Raw genomic sequence first — 22165 nt, 5'->3', positions numbered from 1 at the left:
AGTAATAAATAAATTAACCACCACCATTTTGAGTTTTTTGTCATATATGGACAGGTCTTTGTTTTACTCTGACTCTTCCCTGAAAGTACTGGCAATCAGCTACAGCCCAGAATGTGTTGCCTTCAACACAAAGGACTTCTGATGGCTTCATTACGAAAACATGAGTGGAGTGAGTCACTGATTCTAGAAATCCAGTAAAGAAGAAGATGGATTCATGAGACTCTCTTAAACTACAACTCAAAACAATTTAGTAGACTATGCTTTTGTAACTGAAATTGTCCAATGCATTTTGCTTTTCACACTGGTGTGAATAAAACAATTTAGTACCTTTCTAGAAAGCAATGTAGCAACATGTCTTGAGAGCCTTAAATTCTAAAATAATCTTCTGCCCTAGGAATCTACATGAAAGAAATAATCTAAAATGCATAAAGATGTTTATCAAGTCATTAATTATTAATTATAATAGGAAAGAAATAGAATCATCATGTATATTATAAAGTATTTAAGAACAATTCATTAAATTACAGTATATACACAAAGAAGAATACTGTTTGCAATCAAAAATGTTTACAATATGGGAAAGTGCTCACAATAAAGTATTTTTTAAAGAAAAACTGCATTTATTGTGTGTTTGGGGGGGAGGGGGTATATACATATATACGTATGCAGATAAAAACCAGAAAAGAAATATGACAAAATGTTAATGGCGATTATTTTTAGATGGTGGGGTTGTAATTGGTTATTCTCTTCTTTCTGTTTTTCACATTTTTCCACAATGGACATATGTTGCTTTTATAATCAGAGATTTCTGATTAAATTAGTTTTATTAAGTAAGCAGCAAATTTCACTTACCTTTCTGATGTGGCAGCTAGATCAATCTGAAAAACATTACTCTTAAATGTAGTATATAATGTTAAAAATGAAAATAATAATAAGTTATAAAGACAAGTCAAATTAAATAAAAGAACTGCCAAAGACAAAGACTGAGCTATGCCTGTTGACCTAGACAGTCATTTAATCTGATTTAAACCAGTAGCGTTACACTTCCGAATTGAGTAGTGTGATTTATGACTCTCTAAGGGCCAATCAAAATTCCAAACACCTTTAAGAAACATGCAAAATAAATTACACCTGAAGTAAAAGAGGGGACTTAGAAAAGCCAGACTCCAAAAACCTCATAATTCTCAGTTATCTTGCTTAATTCAGATTACTGCAGCCATTTACAAACAGAATCTAACCTCACAGCCTATCTGATGGCTTTTTAAAGAAAATTACAATGAGACTTCTCCCCTTTTCACCTTAAATCAAAAAAGGAAGGAAAGAGAAATGTAACAATAGCTAATACTTACTGAGCACTTACTATAATAAATGGCAACATTTCATTTAATCTTAATAACAACTTGGAAGTACATGCTATTATTTCTGTTTTTTCCAATGAGGAAACTGAGACTGAGAAGGTTAAATAATGCCCCCAAAATCATACAGCTACTGATTAGTAGATTCAAAGCATGTTCCTTCCTTTACCAAAACCAATACTCCAACCAATATATTCCTTTATCCAACAAATATTGGTTTAGAGTCTACTAACTATTGGTTAAGATTCTACTAGTTGTTATGCACTATGCCAAGCACTAGGGTAGAAAAGTAGCAAACAGACAACATCCCTACCTCATGGAGCTTAATGCCTATTGAAGGCAAGGGACAATAAACAAATATTCATACAAACATATAATTACAAATGGCAATATGCACTATGAAGGAAAATTACAGGACTATATGGACATATAACAGAAGGACCTAATTTAATCTCAGGTGAAGGGCAATAACATCAAGGAAAGGCTTACCCTGAAGTAAGCAATGCTTGAGAGAAGACTTCTGAGGGAGGGGTAGGAATTAACATGGCAAAGAAGAGTGGGCAAAAGGACAACATTCCACATAACTTTTTCCTTAAAAAAACATATATTTCATTGCAGTGAAAACTGCTATAGTCTAACCCTTACATCAAATAAGAGGAAAACAGTTCTCTTCATTTTTCTTGAGAGTTGTTCTACTTGGAAAACTTTAAATGCAGGTCAATTATTTTATAGAAAAATGAATAAATTACCTAAGGTACTTATATATTTTAATACCAATTTTACTCTAAAATTAATCCAAGTTTTAAATAGTTCTTTATAATTTTTGTATTTTAAGGAAAAGCAACCAAGAACCACCTTGAGAGACAGGGACAAGATTCATTCTTATTTAATCCTTGCCTTGGTAGCAATGCTGTTTCCCAGGAAGAGGCATTTTGATTTAACCCCGCACAGCTTCTTCGAAATTACCTTTGATCGTTTAGTGGATAAGTACTGTACTTGTTCTCCTGACTCAGTCTCAAAGGACAAGGTACTAAGTGTAACAGCAGCCTTCCCATTTTCAGTACAGCCACATTTTTAAAACCGAGGGCCACAAGTCATTCGTGGGTAATGAAATTAATTTGGTACCTTAGGATGAACAATTTTTCTCAATAAAGCAATATAAAAATTATCAGAGTAAATCATCACATATTACAAGATCAAACACCATTCCACAATTTTTTATTCCAATTACATAGCAAACACATACTGGTGTAAAATATATTTCTTATTAAAAGTCACAATCATAACCACAGTTTTAAAACCACTACCACACAACAGAAATTAGAATCTAACTGCCTGGCTTGAATAAAGACTGAGCACAGAAAAAAAAATAAAAACATGTTTAAAAAGGTTTGCCCACTGGCTCCTCTTTGTTCTGTGAACTTGAAATTAAGTTTCATGCAAAAATAAAATTGTGTTCAATGAGCTTGAGGGAGATTGCATATTTTTTCTTAGCATTTTTTTTCCTGGAAACAAATCTTTCCTCTTTCCTCAATTCTATAAAGCACAATAAATCCAGAAACTATAATACTCCACAGTTCTCAAGTAAGTAAGTGGTCACAGAGGATTGAGCTGAAGCTACACTAGGTAAATCCAGTAACTGAAGATCACCTTAGCTTTGGATGCTGTCCAGCAGTAGTATAAGAGAAGTAGAACCGAGACCCTGGAGAAGAGATCTGGATCCTAAACCGACCTCTGCCACCAAGTTGTGACCTTCAAGCTGTATCCCATCTAGGCTGGTTTTCTCATTTCTAAAATTAAGGGCACAGACCAGATCTTGTAATTCTGTGAGCAATAGCTGGGAGGTTGAATTAAATGAACATTAAGAGCCCTTTCACCCACAAGATTTTCATTAGTAAACATTTAATACCTTATCTGAATAAGAACCAAATACTTACACATCCAAAAAAAAACTAATTAAAAAAATTTTGTAAGAAAATCAAGATATACATACATTTTTATATTTCTACATAAAAAGACTTTAGGATTTTAAGTGGCACTATAAAAATATGCATTATGTTGTCTTCCAAATCTTTTCTCTGAAAGACTAAAAAGAAGGTTGACAGTTTCTATTAATTTTACATCTCTAAGTTAGCTGATCTATAGCAAGCCCTACTCAGAAAGATCAGCAGTATCCTCAGTCTGCTTCACAGGCAAAAATGCTTCCACCTAAAACATCAAATTTGATCAACTTTAAAGCTTTGTAGATACTTTTCTCCTAAGAAGGCCTATTTCTTCTGAAATAACGCTAAAATGAATCTACTCAATGAAACACTTTTGACGGAATGCCTAATATATTCTTAATAACTTTCCCTGCTACTTTTTGAGACATTTGGCACCCATATGATCCTTGAAACTAATACATCTACTGATGTCTGAAAAATATGACAAATGAATGTTTATTGGTCAAAACCAAGTCTTCACTTTGCCTATGCTGCCAGTAAAAAAAAACGTTTAAAGGCAAGCTGCACTCGTTACATGAGTGTGAGGTTTCAGAGAAATGCACCTGCCACACCTACTTTCCAGAAGAATAACGTCCTTTTAAAATACCGGTTTCACATATGCCTCGTAAAAAGGGGAAAGCATTTTAACATAACTTACATGTCATAGATTCTAAATAATGGTTCTATAAATAAAAAGACCACCATAAAGCAAGCCCTTTGTTAGTTTTGTTACTGCTGATATTGTTTCTAATTTACAAATTCTGTAACCCAGGATTGACTAAATAATTAAATAAAACCAGCTTGCTATAGTCAGCTGAGATAGTTCATGCCTACCAAAAATAAATAAAAATCAAATTTAAGTTAATTTAAAATTTGGCAGCAATATTCCCTTTATATAACATATGGAATCTCATCAACTTCAAATCTATTAAAATTGAAATGATGGAGTTAATTCTAATATTAAGAATAAGTTTTTAATTAACTTTTTATTGTAAAATAAAAACATAACGTATTCACTGTAAAAAATTTTAGGAAAAATTAACACGCATCCTTTCAATCATATATATATACAATGGGATCAAACTAAGTATTAGTTAGGCTTTTAAAAAGTCCAACCCAAATTATTAATAGTTCTAGCAAATACAAGGAATTTGTTAGCTCACATCTCAAACCAAGAGAAAAGGAAGATGGATCTAGCATAAAGGGCAATTTGCCAAAGACCTCTTTCAGTCTGTTTGCTTTTCTTTGGAGGTTAATGTCACTGTCTTAGACCAAACTATGAGACTATAACCACAGCTTCGGGGAAGCAGCTCTATGCTCATGACTTCACAGTACATATTTCAGTTATTGAAAAGAGAGTTTCTATCCAGCTCCAACTTGAAAAATCCCAGGAAAGAACCCTAACTGGCCTGGCTTGGGTCAAATGTCCATTCCTATAGCCAGGAGTCTGTAAGAAGACAGCAGCTCCAACTTATACCATGTAGCTAGAATCAAGAGATGGGTTCCTCCCACTAGGGGAGCAGGAAGACAGAGAAGTAGCACTAGTGGAGAAATAATCTGTGAGCTGAGCAGCCATCTCAAGTTCTGGCTCCCATTTCCCACATACACTATTTTATAATCTGCTTTTTTCATTTAACACTGTGGTGATCATGTATATATCAGAAGCACTTGAGAATCTTTTTAAAAACAGGTTTTCAGGTCCCACCGAGGATTTATATCATGAGCATTTTGCCATGTCACTAAATATTCTTTAAAAACATAATTTTTAATAGCCACACAGATTTCTAATGTGGTTCTATTTTAAATTAATTTTATGACTTAAATCCAAGAAAACCACATACTCATCACTTTTTAACACAACACTCTGAAGAATCAAAAAGTATTTCATGAAAGCACCAACCACTGACATCTTTGCCACATCTTTTTCAGAAACTTGCCAAAGAATCCTTTGCAGGAAGGGGAGCTGGAGGGAAAGATGGGGAAAGTGGAACCAGTAAAGTGAACCTCTGAAACTTAACATAAGCACATTAGTAGAAATCTACCACTGAATTTTGTTTTGTTTTTTAAACAAAAGTCCTTAAAGGACAAGGATACAATATATCCCAAATTAAAGCAGAAAAGTTAGGTTTGTCATAATCTACTTAAACTAAGACCGAAGATTAAAAACAGTAACCCAATCTATGGAGACAAGTTTGTGTCATGAGAAATCAAGTGGCCTGCAAGAGGCCTAGAAAAATGGAAATCTACGAGTAAGACTTTGTCACAATGTCTCTCATACTGGAAGCAGGGGGTGTGCCTGATTGGGCTGCAAGCCAACTTCCCTGGTTTGTTAACAGCAGCCATTAGGCTCATCCAACTAATCTCCTCTGCTGATGTCATACTTACCAATCAGCCTCTTAATTATACTTTGGCTTTCAATAGGCAAGAAAATGCACTGACCAACCAGGTGTACAAGCTGCGTATATATGTACCTGAAAAGCTGAAGCACAGCACCTGCACCCTGGTTATCCTGCCAAGGTAATGACAGTTTATAAAAGCCTACAGAAGTAGTCAGCCAATCTTCTTTTCTGATATCTTTTCCATTCTCTCTTTAAAGAAACCATTTGCAAAGGCCTACTGATTGCCAATGTGAAAGTGTCTTTAAAAAGAATACCTAGCACCTTGTCAAATGAGAAGGGTTGGACAATAGAATGCTATGAGTAAAAAGATAATCATTGAAGAATGAGGAATTATTAAGTAACAGGAAGTAATTAAGGCAAACATATCCAACAAGCAGTCAAGATCTTCTATCCCCATATTTCAGTAGAGCTCAGAACAAGATCTGCAAGACAGCAAGAAAACAAGTGAGAAGGAAGTATAAGCAACTTCTAACAATATGAAAATTAAAAAGAATCACAAAGTCCTTCTTGGGAGACAAGTCTTTCCCATTTCAAAATTTTAAGGAGCTTTTGTCATCACTGGAGTCCTCTGTTACTACTACTGGGTCACTGCTTCTCTCTGCTTAAAGTCACCACCTGCCAACTGCACCCACTGTTACAATGGTATAAAGCCACTGTCCATCACTGATGCTACACCTGCTGTTTGGAGATCTACTGTTAGGTTGATTTCCCTAGGGAGAATGTGTGCCATCCAACATCAAGACTGAAACAAGCAGGCGCAAAGAGGGCATTCAAGTTGAGAGAGAGAGATCAAATCACCTAGATGTGATAGGATATTCTTTTTTTTAAGTAGTCAAACCTATTTTTTTTCAAAATGAACTTACATGAACCATATTGTATAAATTAGATAACAGATAAAATCATTGCAAAAGAAGTTATTTTTAACTTCATGTAACATGTACTTACAAGATCAAGCGAAAACAATGAAGCTATTTTAAACAAACATTTTAAATAAGAAGGTTACAGTAGATAGGAACAATCTTACATCAGCCTTAATACCAAATTTATTGTTTTTTTTAAGTCCACAGATTCAATAAATCACAAAGGTAAAGTGTTCCAAATTATTTTTAATAACTTTCCTTGTAATCTCAGGATTCTCCTAAAATTGATCCAGAACCTTGCAAAAGAAATCAGATTGAATGCTCATTTCAAAGTTGAATCAATAACTGCTAACTTACCACAAATTTTTTTTAATCAAAAACAAGGACAAGAAGTATCCATAATTTGCAGCAAGCAGTAGAATTATAATGAAGTATTATCACCTCCCAACCTGGTTTGTGTTCCTTTGTCACTGCATAAGGATCACGTCAGGAGGAGTGCATTCCCCAGGCGGATGGGTCAGCTGGCATCTGCAGGCTGTGCCAGCAAAGGCTTGCCACTTTGTAGGCTGACATGTGCAGGCCTCAATTTGACAACAGACCTGTGCTTTGATACAACCTTCCTAGTCAATGACATTATTTACATAAAGTACGTGAACAAAGATGGAAGGCAGAGCCTTATTCCTGATGCTCCCAAAACCTGTTAACCTGGTAGTACAAATTACCACATTATTGATCTCCAGTGTAAAAACATGGCATTTAGCACATTTTGAGTGTGCATGTTGTTTCCTTAAAATGGTTCAAAATGTAAACAAAAGAAATTCAAATAAATATGTGCAGAACCCCTGAAGCATCTTCTGTGATGTTTAAAACCACTGATTTACAATAAGTCTGCCAGAGGTCAGTTCTGTGTACTGAAAAGGAGGCGGTGACAATGTGGGTATAAAAAAGAGAAAAATAACAGCTTTGTCAAGTAATCTGTTTTACAGATTTGCTACTGTAAAATTAACTGCAATGTTGCTAAGGAAAATACTTCTAAGATCTCCTTGTTCCATACACTGCTGTTCACTTAAAGTTGGATGGAGCCCATTATCCTGACCTATTTTTATTATAACAAAGACAGACACAAACCTGGCTGAAAAATCAATGTTTCTTTTTATCATTGGAAAAGCAGTCAGTTTCACAGGACATTTCCATTTCTCTCTGCCTTTTTGCATTTACCTAAGAATGTTTCTGTCTTTCTTTTCCCTAAAGTAGAGCTGCATAAAATTATTGTTACTGATCTGCTGATTTGGTTAATGAAACCACCCTCTTCATGGTGGGTATGGACAGTGGAGCCAGACCTGAGTTCACCTACTAGCTGTGAATTGTTGGACAAGACATTTAACCTTTGTACCCCAGTTTTCTCTTATATAAAATAGAGTTTATAAACAGGACCTTCCTTATAGGTTTATTGTAAGGATTAAATGAGTCAACAGAGGTAAAAGCAATGGCATTTACTAAGCATGTAACAAGTGTCTGTTACTATTATTTTTTTTAATTCAGTTTTGAGCTATATTCACATACCATACAATCATCCTTGGTGTACAATCAACTGTTGTTGCTATCATTTTTAAAGAAAAACTTAGAGTCAAAATTGCTCAAAAACTGAATCCATTAACAAATTTATATAATAAACATTTTGACAAAACTTCTAAAAAGTTACATATATTCAAATTATCATTACAACCCTGCATCATTAGTTACTGAAGTTCTTCCTTAAAAGTTCAAAGAATTCTAAGATACTTAGAATTAAGGAAATGAAGCAATGACTTTCTTTACAGCTTATAAAAATAAAACAAATCTGTTTTGGCACACTGGGTCATGACAAGCAAGAATGTGGTTCCTGTGTTCAGTTCTAACTGCAGCTACAGAATTTGCTTAAAACTTCTTTCAGCAGAGAAAAGAAAGGATACAACTAACTGCCTTATTCCAGGAACTAGAGAGCAAGACGTAAGATACAAGAGAAGCCTGTAGAAGTATTTCATGGTAGGGGACAGGGGGCAGCAGTTCGCAAGTGTACTCTGAGATGCAAAAGACGGGGACATAAGAGGACATTTGAACATACAAGAGAAGTGATTCTTATTTAAACAATGGTGAGTTTATATTCTCCCACTTAAAAACAAACAAACAAACAAAAAGGCACGAAATTAGCTTGATAGTGCCTTAAGGAACAGAATGCAGCAAATACTCTGGGTATCTACATTCCGTCTTACGGCTTCCTGTAGTAGAAAAGTTTTAGAAAAATCAATCCTTACTTTAAATGCACGTGTGCAGTAATAATCTGCCTGCTCCCCTAACTAAAACACAGTAAAGATCCTTAACAGAGGAAAACACACCTACCTGTTTGCATAGTCTAAATGCAGTTTCTCCTAAGTGAGACAGCAGCCACTCACTCTGGGAGGTACAACGGTGGGCAAAAGGAGGCAACAGGAAAATGAAGGGGAAATAGCCAGCTGTATTTGCTTCACGAGTGTTTACTTTTTTACTCGAATGGGGGCGGAGGGGAGGCACCATTTTCGTTTAGTAATTATGAGAGAAATTTCAGTGTGACCACCATCCAAAAGCTCGAGGCGGCGGGGGGGGGGAAGAGGGGATAAACAGTCCCTAGGAGACAGAGGGTGCTCCCATTCCATCCCACCCTCCGCCCCACTCCGGACTCTGCCCGGTGCATTTCGGGCGAGCCAGGGAAGCAGTCTTCACCAAGCGCGCGCTCCAAGCCTGCAGGGCGAGCAAGCCGTGCGTTCAGGGCTGACCCCCGCGCCGCCGCGCACCTGGGCAAGAGGTCCCCTCGCTCCCAGGGTTGCACCCCACCCCCTCCCGCCTCAGCCCGCGAACCTGGACGCTGCCCTCACCACCTGGCGGGAAGGAGAGCCCCCCCCACGCCCCCTAGGACCCCTGCCCGAGCACGGGCCAGGACAAGACCCGCTTCCTGTGGTCGGTCGGCTGCAGCAGCCACACTCACCTCGCCGCCAGGCAGCATTCCGGCTTGGGCTCGGGTTCCGATTCGGGTTCGGGTTCGGCCTCGGGCTCCGGCGGCGGCGGCGGCGGCGGCGGCTTCTCCATGGCGGCAGCAGGAGTGACGGCGAAGGCGGGAGGGGGGACCAGCGCGGCGGCGGCTGCTTCTCTCATCCGTGCGCGAAACCCCGCACGGCAGCGGCAAGCAGTAAGTTGCAGCCTGGCCGGGGGACAAGGGCCCCGAACTGCGGGAGTGACTCGGCTCCGCCTCCGCCTCTGCCTCTAGCCCGCCGCAGGAGCCGCTCGCGCCGCGGCCATCTTGGGAAACGGCGACCTGCCGAGAGCCGGGCTAACGGCGGGCGGCGAGGGACAAGCGCGGAGGGCGGCGGCGCGGGCGGCGGCGGTGGCGGGCCCTGGAATCCGGCCCGGCGGGGACCGGCAGCGAGGAGAGGGGGCGAAGAGGTTGCCGGGCTCCGGGCGCCGCTGCCCAGCCCGCCTGGCCGCTCGGTGCTGACGGCGTGGGCGGCCCCTGAGGTGCATCGAGGGTCAGGCGCGAGTCCGCCCCGAGGGCCGAGGTCTCCCCCCGACGCCTGGTTTCGCTCTCTGGCTACCGCATCTCGGGAGTGTGATGCACAGTTGATTGGTGCGCTGGGTTTAGCGCTCTGGCGCGCTTTCCCAGGTCGACGACGCGCGTGTGTACAGATCCCTAAACCCACGGGGCGGGGGTTGGGGGTGCATATTGTCTCGGTCAGGCTGTGGATGTTAATGAGGTTTTAAGTGCTTTGTAAACCTTTAGCAAGTAGATAACCACCAAAGGGAGATGCCATCCTCAATCTCATTTCTCAGAAAGAGAAATGGATGTAACCCAGAAGCTCACAACTCAAACTCGAGCGGGGGACCTTGGGGTGGGAAAGGGAGGTAGAAGAGGGGAAGTGGGGGTGGCAGAATGGATTGGGATGAAAGCTGTCAGTCATTCAGTGTACACGTATAACTGAGGTTTTTGAGACTATTTAAACGATGTCTCTGGAATTCAGAATATTATAATTTTGCAGTTACCCCCCACATCAACCAGGCAGAAAAGAACACTTCCAATCACAGTATCACAGGGTTAGGTATTGATCTGCCAGAAACTTGAGATGGAGTACTCCTACACTGAAGGATGGATAGATGAGATAGATAGATGATAGATAAATAGTTCCAAAGATTATTTCAGAGTTATAGAAATGCTGTTGAAATTCTGCTTCTTTACTCTTTGAGAGCATTTTAGGCTTCACAGTTTTAAGTTGCAAATATTTACAAAATTTCCTATGACTTAAGATTTGCAAAGCCAGAGAGTTAAGTCAAAAATAACATCATTTGGAATTAAGTCTGTTTTTATTAATTCAAATGTGCTGATTTTTAAAACCTCATTCATTTGGGCTTTAATACATAAGAGACGTTTTGAACAAATGTTGGTAGGAAAACTGGGCTAGAAAGGAAAGTTGAGCTATGCCTTAGGTTATATTTTAATGGCTGGCTGTGAAATTAATTTATTGTACTCAAAATAAGTTATAGAAATTTCATAGTAATTGAACTGCTTTGTTCTATTTTCTTTATTATGATAGTGTCTTTATTATGTATATGGCCTTACGGTACTGAATTTCAGTTGACGTTCATTTTCTCTATTCAACAACATTCATTAAACAAATACTTATTGAATGCATGTACATGCCGAAACCGTGCTAGATGTTGGGGTTACAGCAGTGAACAAAACAGATCAGTCATTTCCTTCATAGAGCTAACATCCCAGGAGAAAGGAGAGAGATAATAAACAAAGAAGTAAATATATAGAATATCAGGCGGTGGTAAGTGCTGTAGGGAAAATTAAGCAGGGGAAAGGGCCAAAGAGGGGGATGCTATTTTATTCTGTCCATCAGAGAAGACCTCACTAATAAGACATCTGAGCGAAGACCTAGGAAAGCCAAAGAGCTGCAGGCACAGGAAATAGCCAAGATCCTGAGTTAGGAATTTGAGTAGCACATTTGAATGGAAGCAAGGAGACCAAGGTAGCTGGAGCTTAAAGAGCAAAGGGGCAAAGTGTTAGGCTCTGAGGTCAGAAAGATAGCTGGGAGCCTGATCATGTAGGACTTTAAGAATCTTGGCTTTCACTTAGAGTGAGAAGCCACCGGAGGGTTTTGAACAGAGGAGTGCCATCATCTGACATGCCTTAAAAGGATCACTGACTGCTATGTAGACAGTATACTGTAGAAGGTCAAGAACAGAAACGAGACCATTTAAGAAGCTGTTGGAATAATTCAGGTAAGAGATAATGGTGGCTTGGACAAGAATGGTAGTAGCAAAGGGGGTAAAGTGATCAGATTCTGAATATATCATTGAAAGGTAAGATCCAAAATGGTTTGGCGATGGATTGAATGTGGAATATAAAGAAAGAAAAGGCATCAAGGAGGACTCCACTGCTTGGGCTGGACAACTGCCATTTTCCATAGGGAACACTGTGAAAAGAAAGGTTGAAGGTAAAAATCAGGAGTGGTGTTTGGGGCTTGTTACATTTGAGATGCCTCTCAAAATATCCAAGTTTATGTTGAAGGTACTGTTGGAATTTGGGAAAAAAATAAACACTTGGAAAATTTTTACATACAGTAATGGCTCAAATAAATAAGGTTTTGTGTAAAAGGAAAAGATCGTGCAGGATAAAAAGTATAAAATGTAAAAAATTTTAAATGCACTCTAAGCATATTTCATGTTTTCCTAGTTTTTTATGGGATGGTCAATATTTTACATGTGGAGGCAAAACAAAATCATAACTCTAAGCTTCCTATCCGGCCTCACCCTGACAACCCTCAGTATCTGGAATACTCTGGGCACTCAATACACATCTATTGAAAGAAGGCACAGAATTACAGATAGCTAATTATTACCCATATAGATTGCTACATCTTGATATTTCAAGTTTAAGGAAATTGTCTTAGCAATTAAATTCTGTGGATCTACAATTTTATCTCTCTCCAAGCAGTAGTTTAGTGTTATTTACTTAATTACATGTCAAGAGTATTGGATTTAATTCAATAAATAAGGATACATTACAGTTTTATTTTGAAATAATTGCATGACCAAATCATTTAACCTTCACCTCATTAACTCTCTTTAAGCATTTTAATATTTTGGATAAGTAATGGTTCATAAATACTTCCTGAGGACCTATCACCAGGTCTCTGAGCCTTCCAATCTTTGCTATTTGTAAGCTCTAAAATCTCTTCCCTGTTCAGTGTAGTTTTGTGCTGTGCATCAGCCCTTTTTGTCATTTGTGTTCCCCTATTCTATGCCACTTAATTTTAGCAATTCACTATTCCAGAGCTACTTTCTGCATGTATATCCTTCTTCCCCATACCAACCTCCAACCTGCTCTATGCCTGTGTTCTCTGGTTTGCTGAAATTCAGCACCCTTGACCCACTTGCTGAGGTCAGAAATCTGAGTGACCCCTCCTTCAGCCCCCTTCCGCTCCATCCACAATCCGGAAAAACTCTGCCTCCCCTCTGAAATCCATTCACTTCTCTCCATCCTCACTAGTTCAGGCCACCATCATTTCTCACGCCAATAATTACAACAGTCTCTTGGTCTCCCTCTGTCTGTGGGCCGTCTCCCCAGCCCAATCTGTTCTTGTTCCAGTTTGCTAATGCTGCCGGAATGCAAAACACCAGCAATGGATTGGCTTTTATAAAAGGGGGTTTATTTGGTTACACAGTTACAGTCTTAAGGCCATAAAGTGTCCAAGGTAACACATCCACAATCGGGTACCTTCACTGGAGGATGGCCAATGATATCTTGAAAACCTCTGTTAGCTGGGAAGGCACGTGGCTGGCGTCTGCTTGCTCCCAGGTTGTGTTTCAAAATGGTGTTCTCCAACATGTCTGCATCAGCTTCCAATGGCCTTCTTCAAAATGTCTCTGCAGCTAAGTCTCTCAGCTCCTGTGCGTTCTTCAAAGTGTCTGACTTGGCGGTAGCAAGCTCACTGCTTCTGTCTGAGCTTATATAGGGCTCTGGTGAAGGCCCGCGCTGAATGGGCGGGGCCACGCCTCCATGGAAATTATCCAGAGTTATCACCTACAATTGGGTGGGTCACATCTCCATGGAAACACTCAATCAAAGAATTACAGTCTAATCAACACTAATATGTCTGCCCACACAAGATTGCATCAAAGGTAATGGCGTTTTGGGGGACATAATACATTCAAACTGGCACAGTTCTTAACACAATAACCTTTCTGAATCACAATCAGAATGTGTCACTCTTTTACTTCACTCACTTTGCTGACAGTTCATTGCTGTCAGGAGCAAGTCCTTACTGGCCCTTTCTCATCGCTCCCTACTTGCTCTTGTGTCTGAGATTTTACAAAAGGAGCTCCTAGTCCATCTCTCCACCCTTTTCCACATGGCCGACTCTTTCAAGTCGAAGCTGCGTTTCCTTCTTAGGAAGCCTCCCCAGACTGAGCTGGGCAAGTCCTCCCCAGGGCAAGAGTGAGATGTGGGTACTCTGGCAATGATTGCATTCATTCAAGTGATAATTTTAAAACATTCATTCAAAAGGAACAAAGTGATTTTGTCTTAATAAAAATTATATATAAAAAAAACTCACCTACTAATCATTTCCATTGTTGGAAGATAGCTCAGCAAAGCATTTCTCAGTTTTCTGTAATTCTAGTTCTCTCCTTAATTTTCCTTTGTAATGTTCCAAAGCAGAACCCTTCTTGGAAGGTATATTAAAAGGTTTAATATATAACCAAATAAATCCCTCTTCTCTGAGCAGCACTATGCCATGCATTATTAGGTTTGGGTATTCCAATTAATTGTGACTATAGACTTTAAGCTAGCTGACAGGCACACACATGCACTCAAGTCACAAAACACTCAACCATATAGATGAGCATTAGGGAGAAGGGTGGTTTCTCTCTGTGTGTGTGAGTGTGTGTGTATGTTTAATTTCCACTCAAGGGTATTATCCGTTTTGGCAGGAACAAATTTACATTTGATAATCATATAAAGCATGACATATGGAAACCAAATGTTCAATTTAAGGGCAGTGAATTTTTAATTCCTGCTACCCATTCCCATGTAGACTGGGTCCAGGGAAGCTGTTTATCTGGATAACACTGTCCAGCTGCCCCCCACCACTCCACGGCTCTGGTCCAGGCCCTCCCATAGCACCTACCCCCTCCAACCTTCCCTGCCCACTAGAGCTGTCCTCCACCACTAACTCCTAACCACCAAAATAAAAGCTCCTGGAGGCAGAGGGCCAAGCCTTTTCACATAGGTATCTTTAGTGCCTGCACAATGACTAATGCACAGTAAGAACTCAGTAAATATTGTTGAATTTGTAAAGTAGTTTTTTTTTAACATGAATGAACTAATGCTATAATTTGATTTTTCTCTCTAAATTTATATACCCATTTAGCGCACGGCTGATCTCATTCCCTTTAACCATGTGCTTAAAAACAATGACAACAAAATCTTCAGAGGATTGATTCTCACTATTTTTCCTTAAAACTGGATATAACCCTTTTAAAATTTCTTCAAAATGAGTTCTGAAAACTGGATTAAAGTTCTATTAAAGATCCAGTTCAGGCTGAGTTGCCGAACATACTTAGCTTTGCTTAACATTAGTTTCAGGCCCAATTTTGACACACACACAAAACCAGTTACCAATTGCAATGCAAATCATTTCTGTTTTCCAAAAGAAAATCAAAATCCTTGGATAAAGGCTACAACTATTATGGAATCTCAAACAATTGTGTATATCTGTTTAAAGGGCTTCACTGCAGCACCTTCTCATATTATCAAGACTAATATATCAGCAGAAAGCCAATTGTGTGGGGTTTGTTGCAAGATGATTTATACACACGCACAACATATATAGATATAGTGTCCAGCTATATGTAAATTTGGCTGTCTTTGTTATTTAAAAAAATTCTTAAGGCTTTGTTGTTGTTTTAATTAGCCTGGTGCTATATTTGACTTAAAATAAGTTTCTCCCTTCTCTGTGGTGTTTGCGAGCTCTACCATCCATATTTCTTTGTGTCCTTTGGGACAAAGACTTCACAAGTGATGGGGCCCTCTCCACACCCTGGGGCTCCCCCACTGCCCCGCCCAGCTCTGCAGAGGCAGAAGGACGGTGAGCACAAACATCCTAGCCTGCTCAGGCCAGAGGGACTGATGGTTTTCACTCCAGCACACCCAGAGAAAGGGAGAAAGACAGTGAAAGAGAGCAGTGAAAACCACTCTCCTGGTGGTGGAGACCCTAAACTGAACTTTACACATGTTCATTTCCTCCCTAAGGAAACAACAACATTTATTCTAACCCGTTAGTATAATACAAAGAAATATTGGATACCTACAAAAGATATCTTACCATACTTTTTAAACTGTCCTTATAATATGTAAGTCTTATCCCTCTCTTGAGTAGTCAGAAGTTAGATAAAACTTCCCCAGGTCCTTTCTTGAGAGGCAATTTGCCTATTTTTGTTACTTCTCCGCCAGGTACAAATCACCCTTTATTTCAGACATTCTTTTCTATACAAAGTGTCTTTACAACAAGCCCCAGAAGTCTCTGAATCATTAAACTAAGGATAAAAAGTTACACTTGCTTTTAATGGTTAGGATAGTGTTTCTTAACCAAAGGAAAGAAACTAACAAAGAGAAAGGAAGTGATCTCCAACACATTAAAAGTTAGAAAGTCGAGGGTGCTAGCAGAAATAGACAGTGCAGAGCACAGCATTTCCTTTCCTTCTGGACGTGCAGGCAGTGAAATTTAGAACAGCCTATTTCTTCACTCCAGTTCTGACTCCTCGGTTGCCCCCTTGAAGATCGAGCCATCTTGATGAACTGATAGCTTAAAGAAAAATGGAATCCTCAAGGGAGCCCACTTTTCTTGTTAGCCAAGAATTTCAGTCATTTCCCCAGCAAAGCATCTATAGAATATCCCTGATTCTCAACTTTTCATTTATCCTTCAGATATCCAGGAGCAAATTTTAGAGAACCATGAAACTGCAAGCTGCAGTCCTTGAGTTCTTTTCAGGTCCCTTCAGATCCACAGGTGTACACTGAGAGCATGACACGGAGCCAGGTGCTGAGAACATAAGCCAGCAAAGGTCTCTGCCCTCCACCCACACTGAGGGGAGACGTCTCTGAGCTCCACCACCAGCCTGCCCTAACCTCACTGTTAGGTGCTCCCTGTAATGTCCCCACAACACCAAGGACACACCCTTATTTTAGCACGACTTACCTATCTGTGTCTATATATTTGGTTGATTACATGTGATCTTCTCAAGAGCAGGCAGAAGTTCCTGTTTTTCATCATAGCCTCAGCACCTATAAGGCCCTGCACACTGTAAATGTTCAGTAAAATGTCTGTTAGAAAAAAAAATGAACAGGATGGAGAGATGAATAGATGAATCTAGTTGGGGAAATAGCCTAAGAAATACATTACTATAATGCACATAGACTATAAGAAGCAATATCAGACAGAGTTTTTGAAGTGTAGTAGGTGTCCTAAAGAGAGACAACCAAAGTGAACACAATGTACAAAACAGGCATTCAATATGAGGGGTACATGCAATGTTAACTCCACAATATAAAAAGCTTTTCATCATAAAAATTCTAGAAAAAAGAAGAAGAACCTGGATTCTTGTCTTTCGGTGGAAGACCATTACAGTCCTATTGGCTGCTTTGTGTATATTCACTGATACCCTAACAAACAAAAGGCTCGTTGCATTATTCCGAGTGCAATAAGAGGAAAGTCGTCATGGATAAATATTGAAATGGCATTTGAAACAGTGGCTTTTATTCATATGGTTCTAGTGCTCATCAGAATTTTGAGTCAACAGACCCATTACTGAAGTTCAGCAGTGAACATTCCTAAGTATCCAGAAAGTCAAAGACCCAAACTTCTGAAATTTTACATTTTCAGTGTTATTTTGCAACATTATAGCATCCCTGAGTTAGAAACATCCTGAAAAGCTGTCTCATTTACTCTTCGTACTGTTTTGGAGTTGGTGTGTACCCTGAAAAAGGCCATGTTCTTTTAATCCATTCTTGTGGGTGCGGAACTATTTTGGTTAGATTGTTTCAACTGAGATGTGACCCCATTCAAGATCTTAATCCTTTACTGGAGTCCTTTATGAGAGGATAAAAGGCAGAGACATTTGGAGAGAGCAGAGAGAGAGAAATGCCTCAGAGATGCTGAGAACCCACAGATACTCAGAGAGAAAGCCACTGGAATCAGAAGCCGAAAGCAATGAAACCTGGGAGCAAAGGACCAGCAGACACCAACTATCTGCTTTGCTATCTGACAGAGGCAGATTCCAGCAGCCTTTCATCAGAGAAGGTTATCATCCTCTTGATGCCTTAATTTGGATATTTTCCTGATGTTAGAGCTGTAAAATTGTAACTTAATAAATCCTCATTGTAAAAGCCAAACCATCTATGGTATATTGCATTTTGGCAGCTTAGGAAACCAACATACCCTTCTTCTCAAAGCAAGAGTTTTTCTTCATCAATCACACAAGTAGCCAAGGCCTGAATTTTCCAGTTTCACAGGTCAGTCTCTTCTGTATTTTTACAACTCTTATTGTTGGGAAATTAATGTTTTTAATAATTCCATATCTGCCTTCTTATTACATCTACTCAAAAGTCTATCACGAACTACATAAAATATATCCATTTACTTAACATTTGAGATCAATTATTTTGTGTACCCTTAACTCACACCATATACAAAAATGAACTCAAAATGGATCAAAGACATAAATATAACAAATCAAAACTATCAAACTCCTAGAAGAAAACATAGGGAAGCATTGTAAGGACCTTGTGTTAGGCAATAGTTTCTTAGACTTTATACCAAAAAGTATGAGCAGCAAAAGAAAAATAGATAAATGGGACTTCACCAAAATTAAGAACTTTTGTGCATTAAAGGGCTTCATTATGAAAGTAAAAGACAACCTACAGAAGGGGAGAAAGTATTTGGAAACGACATATCCAATAAGGATCTCATATCCAGAGTATATAAAGAAGTCCTACAACTCAACATCAAAAAGACAACCCAATTAAAAAATGGGCAAAAGACTTGAACAGACAGTTCTCCAAAGAAGAGATATACAAATGGCCAAGAAAGCACATGAAAAGATACTCAACATCATTAGCTATTAGGGAAATGCAAATCAAAACTACAGTGAGATACCATTTCACACTCTCTTGAATGGCTGTGACAACAGCAACAAAACACTTTTTCCCCCAGATTAATCATCCCCTTCCCTTCACCCCCACCCCCTCCAGACTTGGGTAGTATAGGCTGGAAATAATTCCATTGGAAGATGTTTCTTATAATGGTTTTCTTGATAATTCAAATTTGCCTAGAGCTGTTTTGATTAAACTAATCCGAGGATTAAAAATCATAGCTTCACTTTTTGCTGTAAGGAGAGGCTTAACCTGCTTATAATTGGGCCTAAGAGTCTCCCCTGAGTGCCTCTGTGTTGCTCAGATGTGGCCCTCTCTCTCTAACTAAGCCGCCTTGGCAGGTGATCTCACTGCCCTCCTCCCTACATGGGACCTGACTCCCAGGGGTGTAAATCTCCCTGGCAACGCAGGATATGACTCCCGGGGATGAATCTGGACCTGGCATCATGGGATTGAGAACATCTTCTTGACCAAAAGGGGGATGTGAAATGAAACGAAATAAAGCTTCAGTGGCTGAGAGATTTCAAACAGAGTCGAGAGGTCACTCTGATGGACATTCTTACGCACTATATAGATAACACTTTTTAGATTTTAATATATTAGAATAGCTGGAAGTATATACCTGAAACTACCAAACTCCAACTCAGTAGCTTTGACTCTTGAAAATGACTGTATAACAATGTAAATTACAAGAGGTGACAGAGTGATTGTGAAAACCCTGTGGATCGCACTCCCTTTATCCAATGTATGGATGGATGAGTAGAAAAATGGGGATAAAACCTAAATGAAAAATAGGGTGGGATGGGGAGGGGTGATTTGGGTGTTCTTTTTCATTTTTTATTCTGATTCTTATTCTTTCTGGTGTAAGGAAATGTTCAAAAATAGATTGGGGTGATGAATGCACAATTATAGTATGGTACTGTGGACAGTTGATTGTACACCATGGATGATTGTATGGTATGTGAATATATCTCAATAAAATTGAATTTTAAAAAAATCATAGCTTCAGAACTTTTGTATTTCAAATATATTTCATAATATATTTGAAGGATCTTTAAGTAAAGAATGTTTAAGGGTTAATTTTCCTATTTAAACAAAGGATATTTTGTGTTCACGGCAACTGGGATTATTGAATAGTATAAAAGGAAGATGGGTCTTCTTACTGAGACCAGCACTTTTCAAAATTTGAAGTGTACATGAATCACCTGGAGAGTTTGTTAAACTTCAGATTCCAATTGAGTAGGTTTGGGGTGGAGCCAGAGATTCTTGATTTTTTTTTTTTTACAAGCTCCCAAGTGATATGGATGCTGTTGGACAGTAGCCCACCCTCTGAATGGCAAGGATAAAAAGAACATTGCTTGGATGGATAACAGAGCTTCTGGAATGACCAGAAGAAAAGCTGTTAGGGTTGAAGGTAGAGTGGTAAATTCAAGCAAAGAGAACTTAGCTCCCCTGGGCAGGTGGAATCAGCAAGGATGTGGTGATACCTGGGTTTCACACCATCGATGGAAGAAAGCACAGCCACCCCAGGAAATTGACAAGATCATGTTTTGTGGCCTTCTGAGTTAAAGTGCCTCGGGGGGGGGGGGGGAGGATACCAATGTGCCAATAGTCCATGAAACAAAATGTCCACCTACCTGTATCAATTCAGGTAAGAATGCATTTACCTAATATTAGAGAAGTAACTTACAAGATGCCAAGGTGAAAAGAAAAATCTGTTATAGCTTAGGTTCAGCAAGATTATTAAACTGAGGTGTAGAGTCTGATTTGAAAGGTAAAACAGAGACCAATGGGTCACCCTTTTGGCTGCATAATAGAATCACTTGGTAGGTTTTAAAAAACCATTAATGCTTGGATCTCACCCCTCTCCTATATTCAAATTTAATCGGCCTGGGATAGGGCCCCAGGAGCCCTCTATTGATAAAATTCCTCAGGTGATTCTAACGTCCAGTCTTATTTGGGAACCCCTGTTTGAGGGTTGGCTTAGGAAATGCAGTTCCAGAGCATTTGTCAGGTATTTAGTTAGTCCCTAAGCTGTACAATATTGTGCTGGCTATGGTTGGAGATACAGGAGTAGAGATAACCAGCAGGCTGCCTGCATAGAGGGTGCCATCCTGGAAGGACCTCCAAGCACAGCCCTTTTCACATTTAGCCTTTATTGTGGGGGTGATTCACAGGACCACTGCCTCCTTTGAATTGCAAACTCCTTGCCAGAAGGATTGCTCATTTCACGGAGCTCACCTCCAGTACAACTTACATTTTAAACTGGATCGGAGTCACACACTGAAGAATAACCAAGTATTCTGTGAATGCATATTTTAGGGCTCACCTCAGCCAGCCCTGTTAAAATCTCTGGGATGCCTAAGCCTATGAGAGTCTCTGGGGCTGCAGACTGGAGCCTGCATTTTCAGGGGCTCCCCAGGTTGAGACTGTTATGATGGGGTTGGGCCTCGGTTCATGTACAAAGAGACACTGGCATGGAGTTTGACTGTGTGTACTTTGCAGTGAGATGGAACTGAGTTCAAATTCTCCCAGGGATCCAACCGAGTCCAGTTCTGGGAGAGAATGAAATAGAAGACTGTGAAGGGGAGGTAAGGGCCATGTCAGCACATCCTAGCTTTGCGTTTCTCCAAATGGGATCCTTGGATCACCAGCATCAGAAGCTCTTTGGAAATGCAGGTTGCCAGGCTCCACCCAGGGATTAGTGACTCAGAATCCCTGGGGTAGGACCCAAGCAACTGTATTTTAAGCAAAACCCAGGTTATATGTATAAAGAATATATGACAAGGAATATATTTATAGGTATGTTATAAATACTATAATATAGATATGTTTGAAATATGCATACATCATGATATATTGGTATATAAAATAAAATGGGTATTTTTATATAAATATAAGATATAAACAGATTGAGTAAATATTATATGATAATATGTTTATAGACACATTAAAAATACTGTAAACAAGTGTGAGAACCAGAGCCCAAGGTGTAAGGTTAGACCTTTGACTGCCTTTGCATCTTTGTACCTAGCAAACTCTGTACCTGGTACAACAAAATAAGTTTAATATCTTTTATTGGCCAGCTGGGTGTAAAACTAGAATTGTGCAATTATACATTTTATCAACATGACTGCTTTAAAGCATTCTATGTAGGCCTCTGTGGGAGATGAGGAGAGGGAAGGCTCACTCTGGGTTTGTCTGATTAGAGACGGAGGTGGCATTTGAGCAGGGCTTTGAAACACAAATAGAAGGTCACTAGATGGAAAGGGTGGGGAAAGCTTCGAGGGAGAGGGAATGACAGAACACAGAGGTTACGCGTAGTGTTTGGGGAATGGAGATAGTT

General features: G+C 39.5%; 1 protein-coding gene across 4 annotated transcripts in view; it reads right to left on the bottom strand.

The window, feature by feature from the left end:
• LOC119525169 (mitogen-activated protein kinase kinase kinase 4-like) overlaps positions 1–9923 on the bottom strand; it is a 104118-nt gene extending 94195 nt beyond the window's left edge. For 3 of the 4 annotated variants that reach the window (XM_037823768.1, XM_037823767.1, XM_037823766.1), the window contains exon 1: positions 9598–9923. In XM_037823768.1, the coding sequence (XP_037679696.1) occupies positions 9598–9764 (167 nt within the window). In that variant the 5' untranslated portion in view covers positions 9765–9923. The remainder of the gene's footprint in view (positions 1–9597) is intronic. The other variant, XM_037823773.1, reaches the window with a different exon arrangement.
• Positions 9924–22165: the final 12242 nt, after the last annotated feature.

The sequence above is a fragment of the Choloepus didactylus genome, assembly GCF_015220235.1.
Source record: "Choloepus didactylus isolate mChoDid1 chromosome 24 unlocalized genomic scaffold, mChoDid1.pri SUPER_24_unloc2, whole genome shotgun sequence".
Classification (NCBI taxonomy): Eukaryota; Metazoa; Chordata; class Mammalia; order Pilosa; family Megalonychidae; genus Choloepus; species Choloepus didactylus.
Note: the sequence above shows the minus strand (reverse complement) of the source record. Positions and strands in the feature narration are given on the sequence as shown.